This window comes from Poecile atricapillus, chromosome 4, assembly GCF_030490865.1.
Source record: "Poecile atricapillus isolate bPoeAtr1 chromosome 4, bPoeAtr1.hap1, whole genome shotgun sequence".
NCBI classification, from domain to species: Eukaryota; Metazoa; Chordata; class Aves; order Passeriformes; family Paridae; genus Poecile; species Poecile atricapillus.
Genome location: NC_081252.1, coordinates 50,415,789 through 50,434,467, shown reverse-complemented (window position 1 = coordinate 50,434,467; position 18,679 = coordinate 50,415,789). Strand labels below are relative to the sequence as shown.

Genomic DNA, 18,679 nt, shown 5'->3' with positions numbered 1-18,679 from the left:
TTGTCTTCTCGGGGTCTCGTGGCAATGGCTTTTATATTTAGCTCCTGATCCTTCAGTATATGTGCAGAGCTTCCCTTTAACAATGAGGACATCTTCAGTGTTGTCCAAAGGATGTTTCCTGCTTGTGAGAAACATGTTAGGTAAATTTAGTGATGCATTCAATTTGGAAACCACATTTGTGACGTTGGTATTTAATACTGTGTGTTGTTCCAGTAATATCTAAGCATACCATAACTATAAGGAATAGGATATGTTGCAGGAAAGAGGCTGGATTTTTTTTTTTTTTTCTCCCTCTAAGTCTTTGCCATATACTTTAAAGAAGAGCTTGACTGTACTCAATTTTATTGTTTCTCTATGTTAGCAAATACAGGATGCGTTTTTACCACCCAGGGTTTCTTGTTCTACGAAGTCAGATAATTGCTGCCAGAACCACACTTGTCACTTTATTCTGGTTACCTATCATTTTGCTCCCTGGTTTTTAGAGCTGTGTTTCTTGAGGGTGAAACTGATCACTGGACTTTGTGGACAAAGGATATCTGAAAGGCATTTAAAAGTCTCAGTGGTTATTTATTCATTATTTCAGATGTAACTGACAACCAGCTATTGTTGAAATAATTTTTCACTTATGGTCTGTGCGTCTTTACAAGCTCTCTGAACTTATTCTTTGTGTGACTCTCCAGCAAGACAGGATAAATTATGTTGTGCACTGATACAAATTATTTTCTTTGTTCTTTTATTGCAGTTTTCTGCAAACACCAGTAGCCCTTGTCTCTTCTTCCTCCCAGCTTACAAAAGCAGCTGGCACTGGCACCAGCGTTGCACAGTGTTCTGAGTATCCTCATTTATTTTCTGCATGCTCTCATGCTAGCTCTGATGCAGAGCTAGCCACGTCCAGCCACAGGTTTGCCTTTTCATAGTCTGTAGAACACATAACATCATCTTGCCACATTACTTAACATTCTCCACAGGCTGGCTTTGCAAATACCTTGTAATGTGAGCAGTTTATTAATGTGAAATGCAAGAAATGCTACGTATAAGTACAAAAATCTTGAAATTTTTTAATTTAACAATTAAAAAATAGAATGGAGATATTTTTCAAGAAGCCAGACGCCGTAACATAACTTGCATAACAGATCAGATTACAAATCATATCTATATGTAATCTTCAAAGTCTCTGAGCATATTTTGATGGATTTTTTACAGGATGCTCACCCCATTAGGAAGGTTCATGTTGACCACATGTAGTGAAAAAATCTAAAGTTTGAATATTCTCTTCTTCTAAGTAGCTTGTGTAGTTTAATGTATGTAATTGGTAGTTAATATTTGTTGACATTTGCACTATTTTATCAGAATTATTAAGACAAAACATGACCACAAACTGTTTGTATACTTGTTCTACTACTGTGGTTAGAATAGGGAAGCTAAAACTAAATTTTATTTGTCCTTATATCTACACACGTATCTAATCCCTTGTATCTCAGCAGTTTAGAAAAATGTGCATTATATATATCTAAGTCACAATCACTGTTTCCAGCTATGACAGAAATGTGCTAGAACAGGTCCTGCTGCAGGGGTGTATGACTAATCTTTTAGTTTTCTAGTCATACTCTCTTCATCTCAGCTTTCATAAGAAAGTATGTTATGAAAGAAAAAATTTGTGGATATCTTTATGCATTCAGAGATGGCATGCAAAGAAAAAATGTATAAAATAAGTATTTACTAAAGGTTTGAACTTCTGCTTGTGGTAAAAGGTCTAGATTACATAAATCTGACTTCTAAAAACAATATGTATTCTGTTGTACTCCAAATCACTTCCTCTGAAATTCTGTGCAGGTCAGTTGAAGTTTGTAGGAATGTACAGGAAGAGATGGCAGTACACCAGGGGCCTAACCATGTGTATCTTGGAATAAAAAAGAACTCCAGGTAACCTATATGAGAGCAACTTCTGAGAGTAATTGTGCTGGATTCTTTAGCAGGGTGGAGATTCCAGTCTCTTCTTACAGATATATTCCTGTCTTGACTCAGGCACAGTGACTCTGTGACTGTTGTTACAGAGCAGTCCAAAACCTGGGAGCTCCAGTTCAAACCTCTTGGGCTAAGAAAATCCTGAAATTGCTATTTCCCATTTTCAAAAACAGTGTTGCAGCTACAAGCTGAGCAAGAGTTGGACACACCCTTTGATTTTGAACCAGAGTTGATGTTATTGAAACAAGTTGTTGCAGCTTAAGCTTACAGGCAGCCAGTTTCCACCTGTCTCACTGAAACAGAACACTGAGAATGTTCACAGTCCTCTGCTGATAGTGAGGGAGCTTTGTGGCCCCAGAGTTGCTGGCTGTTTTGATGTACCCCCAGGGCTCAGGAAGAAATTCTTACCTGCTCTCAAGATTGGCTGCTTGGAGTTGCCTCATGATGAATGAAGAGAATGTAAAATTTTAAACTGAAGCTGAAAGAAAACAATACCTGGAATGTAAGAATTTAAGTATGAACTGCCCTAAAACATGACTTTTCTCATGTATGTAAGATGACATTTGTTTTCAGGACATTACTGAAGGACCTTTGGGCCAAATTAACATGGAACTAGTTAGAGAACAGGCCATTCCACTTTTACAGGCAACATAGTATGGGTGCATAGATTAAAACGAGCTGAACTGTTAATGAGTAGTGCTTTCAAGGAGTTTGTATAATCTGCAGCTGCTGCCTTCTGCCACTTGAGGTCCTCAATTAGTAATAATTAGTACAGTTTGCTGATACCAAGCAGGAATAACTCACAGGTGTTAAGCTTTTTCATTGTAACTCTGAGGATGAAAATTCTTTTCCAGAAGCATTACACAAAGCTGTGTTGACTTGGGTATCAGTTAGCTTTTCATATCTGCAAGTGATTTGGAACTATGATTGCTGGTCCTCTTGTAGGTACTTTGTTTATTTTCTTACAATACCCTGCACTGTGCTTTGTTGCTGCTTTATCTGCTTTCTAAATGTTCAGCAAATTTTTCTTTGTAATGTTTTTCTTTTCAATACAATTCTCTTCCCCCTCTGACTTGTAAAACATATCATAGCTTGTGATTCTAGTGCTTAAAATTAACTTTCAAGCTTGTTTCTAAGCAAAGCAACATGAATAAAAGTATTTGAGAGATACAATGGCTTTAGTAATCTAGAGTCTGATATTCCTTTCGGAATTTCTTTCTCAAAGATGCATCTGCACTGTTTCCTGATAGTGAAGAAAATATAACTGAGTAAATGGCTCCTCTTTCTCATCTTATCAAGTATTTTTCACAGTCCACAATTAAGTTTTTTTATGTGATTGCCATTTTAGCTATCAATTAAAAAAAACAATGCAAACATAAAAAAATCCAAAGAATGGTAGTTTTTCTCCAGAAAAAAGAAAAAAATGTCTGCAGATTCAAGTTTGCTCTAACAGTGTGTAAAGTGGCAGATGCATTTGCTGCCACTCTCCACTTCCATGGTTTGTTATTCCTTTCCTGTGCATTGATGGGAGCACTTGCACATATGTGTAGTAAGTCAGATCTGGATATTCAACTGGCTGGGGAAAACAAACAAATAAACAAAACTAAGTGAAGTGTTGAGGGGAGGTTTTTTTTGGGATTTTTTGCTTTTTGAGAGCATTAAGGACAGCCTTGCTCTTTCACCTACCTTGCTATTTAGCTGTCCAAGTGATTGCATTGGCACAAAAGAAAGGATGCCAGGAGGGTTAGTATTAAGACACTAATGGTGGAACTGCTTAAGCTGTCTCTGCCCATGTGGTGGTTCCACCCTGGCTAGATGCCAGATGCCCACCAAAGTCACTCTATCACTCCCCTGTGCAACTGGACAGGGGAGAGAAAATATAGTGGATGACTTGTGGATTGAGATAAGAACAGTGAGAGATCACTCACTCAGTTAGTATTATTGGCAGAACAGACTTAGAGAAATTAATTGAATCTTTTGCCAATCAAAATCAGAGCAGGACAATGAGAAATAAAACAAATCTTAGGAGCACCTTTCTCCTGCCCCTCCCTTCTTTCTGGGCTTAATTTTATTCTAAATTTTCTGCTCCTCCCACACAGTGGTGCAGGGAGATGGGGAATGGGGATTATGGTTAGTTTATCACATGTTGTTTCTCCTGTGCTTCCTCCTCAGGGAGAGGAGTCCTTCAGCTGCTCCAGTGTGGGGTCCCTCCCATGGGATACAGTCCTACTCAAACTACTCCAGCCTGAGTTCTTCTCATGAATTGCAGTTCTTCATTAACAGCGTGGGTCACTCTTCCATGGGATGCAGTCCTTCAGAAACAGGCTGCTCCAGCCTGGATCTCCCACAGGATCACAAGTCCTATCGGGATCCTGCTCCAGTGTGGGCTTTCCACAGGGCCACACCTTTATTTTGGGCATCCACCTGCTGCAGTGTGGGGTTCTCCACAGGCTGTGTAGGTGGATTATGACAACCCTGTGGAGCTCCCTGGGCTCCAGTACAGCCTGCAGGGGAATATCAGTTCTACCACCTGAAGCACCTCCCCCCCTTCCTTTACTGACCCTGGTGTCCGCAGAGCTGTTTCTCTCCTGTATTCTCACTCCTCACTTCTCTGGCCACAATTACATCTGTGCCTTAACTTTTTTTTCCTTCTTAAATATGTTACCTCAGAGGCATTACCCCATCACTGATTTGTCTGTCTTGGAGTTGTCTGGCCTTGGCTCTGTCAGACACAGGGGGAGTTTCTAGCAGCTTCTCACAGAAGCTGTTTCTGTAGTCCTTCTGCAATCAGAACCTTGCCAAGCGACTCAGTACAATGATTGATCAGCCATGTCCTGATTGATCTGCTCTATGTAAAATGAAGCATTTCTGCATTTTATAAACTCAGGCTTCAGAAAGGAAATACAGGCCTGATTTTGTAGCATCTGCTGGCTTGGAGACCTCCATAGTGGTTTACAGCTGGTGGTAACAAAGAGGATAATTTATAACTTCTTGAGGTTGGACTGAAGGTGCGTATTTTAATGGATCTTGTTCTTGTGGGGCAGGCCTTTTCTGGCTGATGCATGAATCCCCTGTTTAGCAGGCAGAACCTAAGAAAACAAAGTTTATTTTATGTTTCCCTATGGATTTCTTTGCAGATCTCGTTTATAAGGGTCAGGGATTGTGCATTTAAAAATATATTGAAGTTTTGCTTGTCAAACCTATTTGCTTTAGAATTTATAATGGAAGTAGTTACAGAAGCTGTAGTCTAAGGAAATATTTTTAAGGCCAAGTAGTATCTTTCATTTTAGACTAATATAAAAGGGGGTAAAGTACAAACTTTTCTGTCTTCAGATATAACCAAAAAGGGTTTTTCTGTGCCACCTTTCTTTATATCTATATCAATTTACACCTTTGTAAGGCATGGAAGAAGTTTTCTTTTTGAATACATTTTTATTCTGAACTAGCAGCCTGCATGCTTTTTATGGTCAAGTGAACAAACAGACACCCCTAAAGGAATTGTTCCTCTTAAACCAGAATTAGATCAGATGAACTGCTACTCATTGGTGCCCCTATTGGGTATAAGAACTTGGGATGACACATACTAATGTGAATGTCTGGCATGTGGGAGGTTATAGAACTACCAAAGAAGTGAAACCTAGCTTAATGCTTTCATTGGTTTATAATTATTATTTTTTTGCAGAGGTTTCATTGAATCATAGAATATTCTGAATTGGAAGGGACCCACAACGATCACTGAGTCCAGGTCTCAAGTAAATGGTTCATACAGAGACTGAACTCCAACCTTAGTGTTATTAACACCAAACAACTGAGCTAAAGAAAAGATGGTGAAAATATCCTGAGATAGAGGCAGGAAGTTCTATAGAAATAATTTCAATGAGTTAGTGAGTAAGTAAGAATTTCAAATAATGCATGCTTTCATTGCTCTGATGTGGGTTTTAGTACATGACTTTTGAAAAGTGGTTTCATTTTCCTGTGGACTCCATCCTCTTTTTAAATCAGGCAGTGGAAAACATAAGCAAAATAAATCATCTGCACTTGCACATTCTGACTCACTGAGCAAGGCTTACAAAAAACCACAAAGAAACACAAATAGGCCTGTGATCAGTTAGTTCAGGACTGTATGTTAATGCATTACTCCAAAGGGACATTTACCTTAAATCTGGCACTACTTCACTACTTCTGGCATTCAGCTTCGTAGTCCTTGAAATTCTTTTAACTTAACCTCTTAGCGGAAGGGTTTTTTCCATGACTCAGTTGTGTCTTTATAATTCTCGACTGTGCACAGACGCTGCTCTAGCAGTCTCCTCGCATCTGTGTTTCAGGACCGGGTACTGCCAGGGACGGCATTTATCCCTGCAACGACACGGGATGCCGAGCTCGCATGCTAAGCAGCAATGACCTGCAGGCTGTCTTCCTCCCCCGGCTCAGGGATGGCGACCTCTTTGTGCAAGGAGAGGGAAAGGAGGCTGGCTCCACGCGCTAGATTTCCAGGATCAAGAACAATACCTAGGGGCATGAGCCGCTGTCATGGTCCCGCAAGGAGCACTCTTGGCCCCAGGTTTCCCCACCGCCCATCCTGCCGCTGCTGTAACATTGACCTGACACTTGTGTGCGTTCGGCTGGCGGTGGCAGCTTGCCATTTGTTCTACTTTGGAAGAGGGAGATGGAAGAAATAAGGAAATCTTCCTAGACTAGCCGGTGATTTGGCCACAACGCGTGGGGATCACGGAGCAACAAAAAAGTACCGCAGTCCAGCCCTCCCCCCCCCCCCCCCCCCGGCCCGGGCACTCCCCGCGCGCCCGCAGCCCCTGAAGGGCGGGGCAGCCCCGAGGTCACGCCCCTTCCAAGATCAGCCAATCGTATCGGTATGTGGGCGTGGCCGCTGGTCCCCCATAGCCAATCAGCGCCGCGGGTGACACAAAGTGGTGCTCTTTGCACGCGCTTTAAAGGCCGGGAAAAAGTGGCAGCGCCAGAGCCCAGTCAGAGCGGAGGGAGGCGCGGCCGCCTCAGCCTTCTGCCCAATGGGAGGCCGGGGCGGAGGTGCGGGGCAGGCGGGGACAGAGTGGCAGGAGCCTTACCCAGTAAGAGGGCGGAACTCGCCGCGTCCCCCGGCAGCCCGAACCAATGGGCGCGGGCAATGGGCGGGGCGGGGGTGTCCGTGCCCAGGCTCTGGATTGGGAGCAGGGCAGGAGCCGGGCCGGGCCGGCGGCGTGTGCAGCGCTGCACGAAAATGCACTCGGATGCCGCCGCTGTCAGTGAGTAGCGCCGAGGCCGGGCCCGCCGCCCGCCCCGCTGCTTGGCCGAAAGAACCGCCCGGCTGGGGGTGGTTTCTCTTGCCTCTGACCCGTGAGGCTTGGCCGAACGCGCCACCGGGACTCCCGATGCCGGGGAAGCGTTCAGGCCCGCGGGTGCGGGACCGCCGCGGAGCGGGGCGGTGTGTACGTGCCTGGCGGTGGGGCCCCCGCGGGGACAGCGGGAGCCCCGCGGCCCTCGGCGCACTCCCCCGGGGGGCGGGGGCGGGAACGGGCGGGAGCAGCCGCACCGGAGAGGGCCGGGGGCGCTCGGAGGGTGTGACGCAGTTTGCCCGACCCGGCCGGCGAGCGGATGAGGCTCCGGCCTGCCCTCGTGGCCGGCTGTGAGAGAGCCGGGACTGCCGAGGGGAGCGCGGGCTCCGGAGCTGCATGTGTAGGGGAAGACGGGAGGTGGTGAATTCAGCGGGTTCCGCCGGGTCGGTGCGGGAGAACCGGGTTGCTTGTGCGGGGTACTGGAGCCGCGGCGCATGGTGGGAGGTGGAGTCCCTGCGGCTGCGGCCCCACGCAACGGGGTAGCGGGAGGCGGCGTGGCGGACTACAAATCCCAGCGGGCCGTGCGGCGACTCGGTGTGCCGCCCCCGCCCCGCGGACCCTCAGCCGGACCCGCCCGCCCTGGGGAGCGCGGGGGCACCGCGCCGCCTGTTTCGGAGGAGCGTAGCGAGGGCTTTGTCTCCGCCGTAGTTTCTCTGCGTTCCGAGCAGCAGGCACCGCCTGCTGTAGATGAGTTGCATGGCGCGGGGGGTCATACATCTGCGTGGCCGTGGGGTTGCCGGGGTTCAGAGATAGGCACCGTCCGCATCCTGGGGAGAGACCAGGCTCTCGTCCCGGGCACAAAGCTGTCCTGCCACAGCGACGTCCCTGTGAAGTCTCCCAGGAACGTGTCCTCACTGCGAAAGGAGTTGCAGCTCTGAGATGCCTTATTACTGTAGAACTTGCTTATGGGAAAGATAATGAAAATTGATGCTTTGGTCGTGCGTTAATTAACGATGGTCTCACTTTTGGACAAAGTCCTGAAAGCAGTGGTGGGAAGAAATGCTGCATAATGCCTGGATTTTCTTGAATCCTTCTGTGTCTCTCAAAATGAGATGTCGTAGAGGGGGCAGCCTGGTGAAGGCTCTAACTCATAAGATTATATAATTTTTTAGTGGTTCTGGTGTATTTTACCTTTACATTTAGGGATCATTATGTGTTGGTGGTAAATGCTGCCATTAAAGCAGAAATAATTGCCTCATATTAGAAATGGAAGGGTAATTATTCTAGAACATGCCTTCTGTTCAATGTCTTTTGTCATGTGCCCCGTCCAAAACAAAATACAGGTCCTCATTATATACACGTGTGAGTTACAGTTACAAATATTCTAAGGCTCCCTCTTGTAGGATGTTTAGACTACATAGTGATTTAAATTTTTTTTAAGAATTTAAACTTGTCTGCAGAAAATAGAAAGTGTACTCTTCCTCAGCATTCGGTGTTACTGGCTTTCCATTAAAAATGTGCTGTGGAGTGATCAAATCTTACACCTCAAATTTTTTTTTTTTTTTGCTTGTATGTGTGTTATTTTAAATACCTATGTTTCCCTAAATTAGCTAATTTCATTATCTGTAGCTTCGTAGTGGTAGGGTTTTTTTTTCGTTGATCTAAATGCTTGAAGCAAGAAGTGTTTATAGCATAGCTTTGCCCATACAGAAGCTGGGTTATGGTAGTCTCTGTGGTAGACTGAAAGTTTATTTTGAGTCACCTTTTTGATTGTTCTTAGATCCTCATCTGTTCTTATGATATAAACTCCATTAATACATTTTTGTTCAGTCTCGGTTTTATTTTCTGAATACACATTTTTCACATTATATGAGGAAATCAACTTTCCTTTTTTCTTTTGAAGATGTTTGCTTAAAAGTTTCTTGCAGCTGTAATTGGAGAAGCTTCTCTGTACAAGACCATGCAATAGGTTGAATTAGGCAGGTAAAATGTTTTCTTACTGCTTTTCTTCATTCTGTTCTATCAGGGTGAACTCTTATTTGTGTAATTGCAGCACTTAATTTAAATTTATTTTTGTCTGAGTACTTTTTGTGCTCTTAGTGAATTATTAATCCTGTGTTTTCTTTAATTTCCCTCCTCCCACACTTTCTCTGCAGGTATTGAAAGCAAAGACTGGGTTTTCTCAAAGCATTGGTTCCTAGTTTTGTTTGTGTCTTCAAGCAGAAGATAACTTGCTTAATTTGTCTGTCTTATGCTTGCCAAAAAGCATAGCACTAGGAAGTACAGTACATCCTGTGAAAGTGTTCAACTCTTGTATGCAATTTAAATATTAGAGCATTTAATGGTGTGGTTATTTCTTATACTGTAAGTAAGACTACTAACAGAGGTTTGAAGCAGAACCCTTAATTTAAATGTGCCAGCGTTTTTGTTGTACTGTCCAATTAAATTGATTTATTTAGAATCATGATCTGACATTAAACAGAATTATTACTTTTGGCTCACAAAGAGATAGAGCCCCATTCATGAGGGGCGTGTGTATTTAAATGTAAAATTATGTGTATATAGATGGTTATATACATATATATATATATTATATTATATTATATACATATCTCTATAGTTAGAGCTACAAGGCTTTAGCTTGGCCTGGGGAACTGACTGGTGTCACACACTTGATGCCGATGTGTGGCTGTGTTTGCTGCAGCTGCTTATTATTGCTCATTAGCTGTAGATTACTGCTTCAATTGCTCTGTTGGTAAAGTGGTTTGTAGGAGCACTCTCTAATCCACTCAGTCAAATAAATGTACCTGGGTTAGCTCTTAAGTTGTCTTAAACTGATTTCTTGCCTGAAGTGGCCATGGCTGGCAGAGCTGTGGGGTCAGTAAATTTTGGCAGGGAGGAAGAAGCAAGCAGCTGGGACTGTAATGCTTTTGACTGGCATAGCTGTTCCTAGGCTGTTGCAGCTCCATTGTGGTGCATACCAGATGTGCATGGTGCTGGATACCCCAGTAGTGTGTGCTTGACAGGGTTGCATTTCTGCTGAATTAGCTAGACCACAAGATAAAAAGTTTGCATTAGCTTTATGGCCTTTATAGGATGCCAGATGACACTGAGCATGAACTTAAGAGTAATGCTTGCAAACAGCTCTCAGGTCAAGGCAGCCAATGATGCAAAACTAGCTCACTGACACTTGTTTGACTTAATCTGATGGTGGAATAAGTGTTAGACTGGATGAACACTTTTCATCAACAGAATCAGATGTTTTGCACCAGAAACCCACTTTGTGTTAGGTCTTTGCTATATAGCACCAGACATCCAACCAAAATCATCCCTTCCCAGGCAAACCCAAATCCTGCCATGAGCCAGTTGTGCTGAGTATTTTATCCTATGTGTTGGTATAGGAGAATGAGCCTAGCTCTTATTAGTTCAATCAATTAAAGGTAAACAGAAATGTATTCAAACTAAAGTAGCAGTTACAGAAATTTTGCACTGCTTAAATTGCTTTAAAATTCTAAATTAACTTTAAACTGCTGTGGCTCTTTTTGTAAAAATCCTTCAGATTAGGGTACTCCTGAAACACCTAGGTGGAATAAAGATTTGTTCCTGTTGGAGCAAAAAAGAATTATGCTTTTTCCTATCTATGTAGCATGCAGCGATCTTAAGATATTTTGTTGCAGTAGTTATTCTGAGCAGTAATACCAAATGTTAAGAGTTGAATCTGAATGTTTACCTTTAAATGATTTTAGAGTGCATGTAGTAACTCCTACTGTATTTTGTTGTTTGGGTTTTCTGTTGGGTTTTTTATTTACTAGCTTAAGTCAATCTGTGTTTTGCTTCAGAACATTTTAGGCTGTTGTGTTTGGAAAATGTACACAAATTTGCAACTGTGGGTTTTGGATACCACCAGTGTCAGCAGTAGCTCTGAGCTTGGTGCAGTTCTGTGTGCAGGTGGGCAGGAGAAACATTCTGCAGTGTCGTGTCTTTAGCTTTAATGGCTAGGTCCTGATGCTCCTCAACATAGATTGGGTCATCCCATATAATTGCATGTCCTTACTTTCCAAGCTGGAATTCACTTCTGTTTTCTTTACTTTCTGAATCATGCCCTTTATTTGACCACACCAAATCAAGAGAGAGCCTGCTTTTCAAGCCTGTTCTCTGCCTCCCTTGACCCAAGGCTTGTTTTCACATGATGGACTGGGGGAAAGGATTTTTCTGCAGGTTGGCCCTGGTATAGGATGTCGCGGCCTGTAGGGATACAGCTACAGACACATTGGAAATAGATTTTTAATCCTGTGTTTAACAGGAATTCAGAGTCAGCTCTTCTCTGCACTGAAGTTTGGGGTTCTCAGTCTTCAGATGTGTTAAGTTTTTGTGTAAATAAGAATGATGTATGTTTTTCTTTTGCCTTCTGTATTTAGTAATGAATACAAAAACTTTGCTTTCTGAACGTAAGTGTTAAAGGCTTTCAACAAGTGTAGGTTTCAGATCTGAACTTCTAAGTTTATTAATCAATTCATCAATGTAAATTGTATTGCTATTAGGATAATTATGTAATTATGTAAGTAGACTACAGAACATAAAATAGTATATTTCATAGAATATAAAATTATTCTTTTTTTAACAAGTAAAGTTTATTTAAAGCTAACGAAGGCAACAGAACTTCAAATTATTACTGCCAGTACTACTACAAGTTTTTTCCTAGCTCTATTACTTGAAAGCAAGGAAAGCAATTAAATAGCCTGAGCATGCTATTTTAATTTTTAGGTATGATTTTGCCTGATGTGTGTTTTCTCTTTTTTTTTTTTTTCTGAGTTTACCAGTGTATCTAAGCAGCAAGAATTACTATTATGTTATTACTACTGCTATTTTCTATATTTAAATTTTAATATTGTACATATAGCCTATCTATTAAGGATAAGTATTTTTAGACTTACTGTTAAAGTGAGATTTTGTACAGATTTTCAATTTGCTTAAAAAATGAGAAGCTTTTAAAGGAAACTTGGAGTCAGCTGATCTCTTGTTTACTACTACTGTTAATTTTTTACTAGGTTTTTAATAGCTTGTGCTGCACCCTGTAGCGTGTTTTGTCCAAGCTTTAAATTTCCACAGCAGCAACTAAGTTAAAGATTTTGTTCAGGCAGGTACTCTTTTTTTTTTTTTTTTTTGCCATTACATTCTGAATTACTGCAAAGTATTTAATACCATATGGAATTTTCATTGCTTCAGACCCCACTGAAGATCAGCTACCTTCTGCATGAAAAATAATTTAATCAACAAAATATGTATGCTTGTTTGACATACACCCTTAAAGTCATAGCAAGCTTTCCACATATCATCTTTCAGTATTCACAAAACAAGCAGGTTTCCTTCTTCTGATTCGAGGTCAATAAAATGCATGGTATGTCAGAATTGTAGAATGGCTTGAAGTGGAATAGACCTGAAAGATAATCTAGCTCCAATGCCCCTGCCATGGGCATGGATACCTTCCACCGTGACCAGAGCTCAGAGCCCCATCCAGCCTCACACTGTAGGCTTAGGGCATTCACAGCTTCTTTGGGCAACCTCTGCCAAGGTATTTACCCTCACAGTAAAGAATTTCTTATTTATATCTAATCTAAACCTACTCTCAGTTTGAAGCCATTCCTCCTTGCCCTGTCACCGTGTGCTCTTCTGGAAAGTCCCTCTCTAGTTTTCTTGAAAGTCCCCTTAAAGTACTCTAAGTGCACTTAAAGTGCTAAACGATCTCTCTTTTGTTCTCCCCACTGAACAACCCTAGCTCTCAGCCTTTCTTCATAGGAGAGGTGTTCCATTCCTCCAGTTGCCTTTGTGACCTTGCTCCAGCAGGTCCATGTCTTTCCTGTGCTGAGGACCCCAGAGCTGGTTGCAGTTTCTGTAGGGAAAAAAAATTCCAACCAATTCATGTCCTTTGAAACTCTTGTCTTCAGGTGAAAAACAGCTTCACCCATGATGGCATTATTCATGTAAAGCTCATACAAGCGGCTGTTGAGTGTGTAGCTTCATGTGATGTGTTGCTCCTCTCCTAGTGGCGCTGGGATGGACAGGTGGATTAACACAACACATTGCTGCTGCCACGAGAGACTGTTGTGCTCCCACTTCAGAAGACCTTTCCTGTTTCTTAACTCAGTTGATGTTGCAGCTTCTTGGTGATCTGATTCAGAGCATTGGGCTGGCAGGGTTTGTTTGTTTATTTATTTTGTGGATAAGATTCCAAGTGTAGTGGGCTGACCAAGGGGATCAGCAGGCATAATTTTGGAGGCTGCATAAGCATGTGTGGAAAGTTTGGGAGGTGGAGGGGAGAGAGTGTGTTCCTGAAGAATACAGTTGCAGCTAGCTGTCCAACTACTTGCCATCTTGACCACTGTTGATCAGTGCTATTTTTGCTAATTTCCCAGATAGTATTATTTGAGCATGGGAGGTGTTATTTTTTGGATTTTGTTTCTAAAAAAAATATTTTTTTTTTCAAAATAGGGTTTTTCACAGTGACATGGGATAGTCTGTGTATTATTCTTGAAAAATAAATAAAGCAAACACTGACCCACTGACCAATTTAGAGAATAACTTGAGCTGTAATTTAACTTCCCTGATTTAATGGATGCTGCTTGCATTTGCTTTTATAACTGTGAAAGACACCTGTTTTCAGTTTTAGGTAATATCCCTACACTGTGCAAGCTTCTCCTTGAAGGAAAGAAAACATTGGACTCCAGTCCTCTATATTCATACAGTGTATGGTGTGATATTTCTTGTATAATAACTGTAAAATATATGTGTATAACCCTGCTAAGTCCATCATAATTATGTAACCTCTTTCTGAAGCAGCAGCTTAAAATTGTATGGATATTTCCAGTGGACATGTACAACATACTGGCATGAACTATGTTTTGAAGTGCCTAGGAATGTTTTGTTTCAAAGGTGATACCTATATATATATTTGTAATTTTAGAATATTTTCCAAACATTTTAAAGAGTTCTATCTAAAGTTAATATTAGATTAGAATAAATAAATATTTGCTTAGTGTTCTCAGCTTCTTACCTCTAGATATTTCTGGTTTCTCTAATGACTCATGTTCTTCATAGATTTCAGGCTAAGCAACAAGGGAAACTGTAAAATTCATATTCCAGAAAGTTTAGTCTGATCTGCCAGTTAACAAATCAAGTCTTATCTTTTAATCTGGCCCTCCTCAGAATGACTTTTATGTTTCCTGTTTTCCTCACTCCTGTTTGTCCCCCCCTCCTTTTGTTGTTTCTCATTGCTTCATATTGAATTGAGGGTTGACTAAGAAACTCAGGATTATTTTTTTCTTGCAGAATGGTTCTGCTTAGTATTGTTTGACTAGCAAAAATGGAGCTTTATTGCGCACTTAACACAGGAAAAACTCTAGCACCTTGTTCAAGGTTCAAGACCTTCCTATTGTAGCTTGGTAAGAAGATCTGGATGGTCTTTGTGTATATAAGGTTAGCTAAAATTGGAAATTCCATGTCTAGTACCTCTGACTTAGAGCAATTGTATTGCTGCGGTGGATTGGGGACAGCATGTTAAGAAATAGGTAGCAATTAATTAAATGATCCGCTGGCTAACATAATGAATGAAATGTATGATTCCTACAAGTATCTTTTGATTTATTTTTTTTTTAAATTCACTGTGACAAGAGAATTCCACAGTGATGTGTGTAACAAGTACACTTCTTAGAGAAGGCAGTTTCTTCAGTTCCACTTGTTAACTTCATAGCAGTGTGTTTCACTGACTTGGCAGTTGGATGTTTAATGATGACTCTTGTTTATCTGGGTCATCTTAAATGTATCTTGAGAGCACTTCTTTGAAATGCTCTGGATGGAAATAAGGGAATTATGCTTTTGACCTTACTTGCATCTTGCATCAGCTCCTGGGCAAAGCCAAATTATATTTCTCATATTAGAAATGCTTTAGTGCATTAGCTGGGTAGTGACACTAGGCACATACAGAAACTTTTCACGTAGAGAAGAAGTTTGCTTAGAATACAGTATATTTCTCTAGAGTGTTTTGGCACAGGAGTTCTAGTGTGGTAGCTAATTTATTTTTAGTTTAAGTGGAGATGCTCTACAGTAGTTGGCTGTCTTTAAGGCCTCTTGGCTGGTTTGTGTTCAGATTCTGCGATTCTTCTTGGTTTGCATGCTGTCTGGCTGGATCTCAGCTGTTCTTTTGTAAATTACTTGCTTTCCAGTTTTGTTCTTGCCACATTCCTAGCAAAAATAGGGAATTCAAAAGAATAGAGAAAAATTAGTTTGTTGCTCTTTAGCAACTGAAGCAAACTCAAGTGTTTTATATTTGGAGCATGGAAGCAAAATTAACATCTATGCTATGACTTCTTCCAAGAAGTGTCAGAATATATTATTATCAGGATTTTTGGCTCGTCTTCACAGCTGCTGCGTTGTGACCTTTGGTTTCTTATTAAAAAGCTGTGTTTCAACTGTGCAAGTGTATTCTAGTCACTTATTTTTGCAAGGAAATTAGTGTAAAGGCAAGTACATGTGTATTAATAAAATCAGATTTTTTAAGAATTAGGATTTTTATTAATGATTTTAGAATGTTCAATGGTACTTGGTTTTGGAATAGATGAAACAGAAGGACTGGGTAACATGTAAGTTATAATGATTCCCAATGTAAAGGAAAAAAAGTTGTAATTTTTTTTTTATTCAGCTGTAGTTGGCTGTACTTCTGCTGAGGCTCATCCATGCCTTAAGAAAAATGCATATGTAGGATATCTTTTCGCAGATTTCAGTTATTCTACTCAAGTGTTGAAAATGTCAGTGCTGAAAAAGTATTGAGATGACTCTTATTTTATAGTTCTGTGATAATTTTATTAAATAGCCAGAACATAGGAAGATCATGACTGCTGCATCTGGAAACCAGAAGTTTAAAATCTTTTTCTTTTCCCCCCCTCTAGATTTTCAACTGAATTCTCATCTATCAACACTGGCAAATATTCACAAGATTTACCACACCCTCAATAGGCTGGTAATGACTTGCCATTTTCTCTTAGTAGAATAGCTAGGGCTTTGGTCCAGAATATTTAATGATTGAAATCATTAAGTGATTACACTTCTAAAAATTATAACTGCCTTGTTGTATGAAGGGCTGTTGGGTTTGAATTGGTGAAGAGATAAGCAGTATAAATAAAAGGTGAAAGATTATGCTCCAGAAGTCAGAGTGGAGTTTGAGCTTTGTTTGAATGTTGGATTTAGATGTTGCCTCCCTACAAGCAGCTTTCTTGGATACATTTAGTGATTAAGTGATGGTGATCGTCATAGTTGCCCAGTTTCCTACAGTTCTTCTGGAAACATACTGATTGTCCTCTTACATCCATGCAAAAAGTGAAACAAGGGTTTTTTGAAGACTCATTCTACTTATGTGTTGCACATTTACATTTGTTTTATTGCAACCATATCTGGAAAAGGTGATTCAGCTTCTGTGTGTACACTGCAAATTTAGTGGAAAAGACCCTGCCTGTGGAAGGGAGTAACTTGTTTCCAAGATTTCAGGGTTTTTTTAAATCAGTTTCCTTTGGAACATGTGTGTTTATCCTAAAGCAAAGCCATTTCTGTGCTAAATGGTAAATGCAGTCTTTCTAATGCTGCATTTATTGGTGGGATTGTTCAATACAATAATGCCAGTTCCCCAGCTAACGGGTAGTTATTTCCACTCTGAAAAAATTTGATATGTTTTTGATTGAAAAAAACTTAAAAATATCAAATTCAGTTTACTTGAACTTTTTAGGTAAATTTGCAAGGCTAACTTTTTAGGTAAATATTAGCTGAAAATACAAACACTGCAATCATAGATGATCCTTAAGTAGTTAGGATGAATATTAATGTCAAGTAAAATTAAAACTAGTACAGAAGAATAAAGATCACCATTTTGTTTAACTGCATCATTCCTGTTTCTTGCAGAATCTGACAGAGGACGTTGGTCAAGACGATCACCAGACAGGTATTTAATAGGGGTGCAGTAAGAAGAGATTGAAACAATTTAAATGTACTTTATTAAACAAGTCTTTCTAATATAACTGAAAATGATGTTTTAGAGGACTAAAGGAATTTTAGGAAGCAAGTGCCAGGCTTTCTTAGTTTGGTTTTTTTTTTTTTTTCAAAATAGGTATTTGTGCTTTTAATTTATTCAATTATGAAGGACTTGAACAGGTTTCAGCAGTATCTGTAATTTACTATCTCTTAGTTTAGAAGACTTAATTAAAAATTTCTCTCACTCCTGGGACTCAACCTGATGGGCCACAGTATATCCATGTTCTTACAGTATTTTGAGTCTTGAAAGAGCTTTAGTAAGAGCAGAACAGATGCAAGATGTCTTCTGGCTGTTGTAATGCTTGTGACCGAGTTTAAATGCTGTGCTCCAAACAACCAGCTTTTTTCCTGACTGATTCTTATGCAGGTTATTTCTGTTTCTTGTGCAGATTTTCAGTCAGTGTCTGAGTTGTATCTGTTTATAAGCTCACATCTGTGTTTTGTTCAATGAGATGTCATAATTTTTTGAGACCTTCTTCTCAGGTGCCTGGTACCAGGTTCCTGCCATTCTTGATTTGTCAGCATTTGAGCTTTGTGACTTGATGTTTTGCAAGAGTTCTTACCTCCTTTTGAACTTTTGCTTGTGAGCTGGCAGTTTCCTTGATTTTTCTTCTTTCCTTTCTGTGTTTCAGGCATGATACCTGAGGAGGGAGGGAAATAACTTACTGGCTTCAAGCCCTTGTCATTCACTCAGCAGAACTATTCTTTATAACTGACCATGTATGTCCTACCGTCTGACTCACAGCTTTATCACTGTCCTGAGGTGATGGCTATATTTGCTGATGTTACCTTGAGCATTTAGGAAAGTGGAGAGAGCTGTCAGCTCCTCCTGGAGATTTCTGGCACACAGTTAGAAATCTAGCACACTCTTAGCCTAGAGCAATGAGAAGATATGTACAGGACTGCATTGCTTGGGATTGGACAGATTATGCACCCTCCTCTCTACAGCAGCAGGTGACTGTTTCATGCTTGAACCCCAGCCACAAAAGGCTTCTCTGAAATACTTTAGTTCGCTGTGGTTAGTGACTTGATACTTGAAATTAGCTCATCATGCAAATTAAAAGCCTCTGAAAAAGAGGTTCTGACAGATCAAGACAGTTACGGATTTTGATGTCCATATTTTAGAACTGTTGTTTTCTCCCATCTTGTGATGGAGACTTGGAATTTTCTCCTATGTGACCCAGGTGCTATAAACTGAACAGCTACATACTGATTTCATGTATGAAAATGTTTACTCTTGATCACCAAGACCTGTTGTGAAGCATTGAGGTAGTCCCCTTCTCTCACTAATCAGTAAGTGTTGATGTACTTGAGTTATTTGGAATTTGTCTTGCTCTTGCCTAGCACTTCTG

The 18,679-nt window shown here is 40.8% G+C and overlaps 2 protein-coding genes and 1 long non-coding RNA gene across 8 annotated transcripts in view; 2 read left to right on the top strand and 1 right to left on the bottom strand.

The window, feature by feature from the left end:
• CWH43 (cell wall biogenesis 43 C-terminal homolog) overlaps positions 1–6,529 on the top strand; it is a 34,760-nt gene extending 28,231 nt beyond the window's left edge. The window contains exon 16 of the mRNA XM_058839077.1: positions 6,291–6,529. Within this exon, the coding sequence (XP_058695060.1) occupies positions 6,291–6,366 (76 nt within the window). The 3' untranslated portion in view covers positions 6,367–6,529. The remainder of the gene's footprint in view (positions 1–6,290) is intronic.
• On the bottom strand, positions 8–6,560 carry LOC131579347 (uncharacterized). The gene is made up of 4 exons (XR_009277680.1): positions 6,475–6,560; positions 6,121–6,321; positions 2,374–2,443; positions 8–118 (listed from the first exon to the last, which is right to left on the bottom strand). It is a non-coding gene; the product is annotated as an uncharacterized LOC131579347 (long non-coding RNA).
• Positions 6,561–7,063: 503 nt separating this feature from the next.
• Positions 7,064–18,679, top strand: part of DCUN1D4 (defective in cullin neddylation 1 domain containing 4) — a 37,560-nt gene continuing 25,944 nt past the window's right edge. For 2 of the 6 annotated variants that reach the window (XM_058837068.1, XM_058837067.1), the window contains exons 1-3: positions 7,074–7,223; positions 16,196–16,266; positions 17,199–17,238. In XM_058837068.1, coding sequence (XP_058693051.1) covers positions 7,106–7,223; positions 16,196–16,266; positions 17,199–17,238 — 229 coding nt within the window. In that variant the 5' untranslated portion in view covers positions 7,074–7,105. Of the gene's footprint in view, positions 7,224–16,195; positions 16,267–17,198; positions 17,239–18,679 lie in introns of those variants that run through there. The other 4 variants (XM_058837072.1, XM_058837070.1, XM_058837071.1 and 1 more) reach the window with 3 other exon arrangements.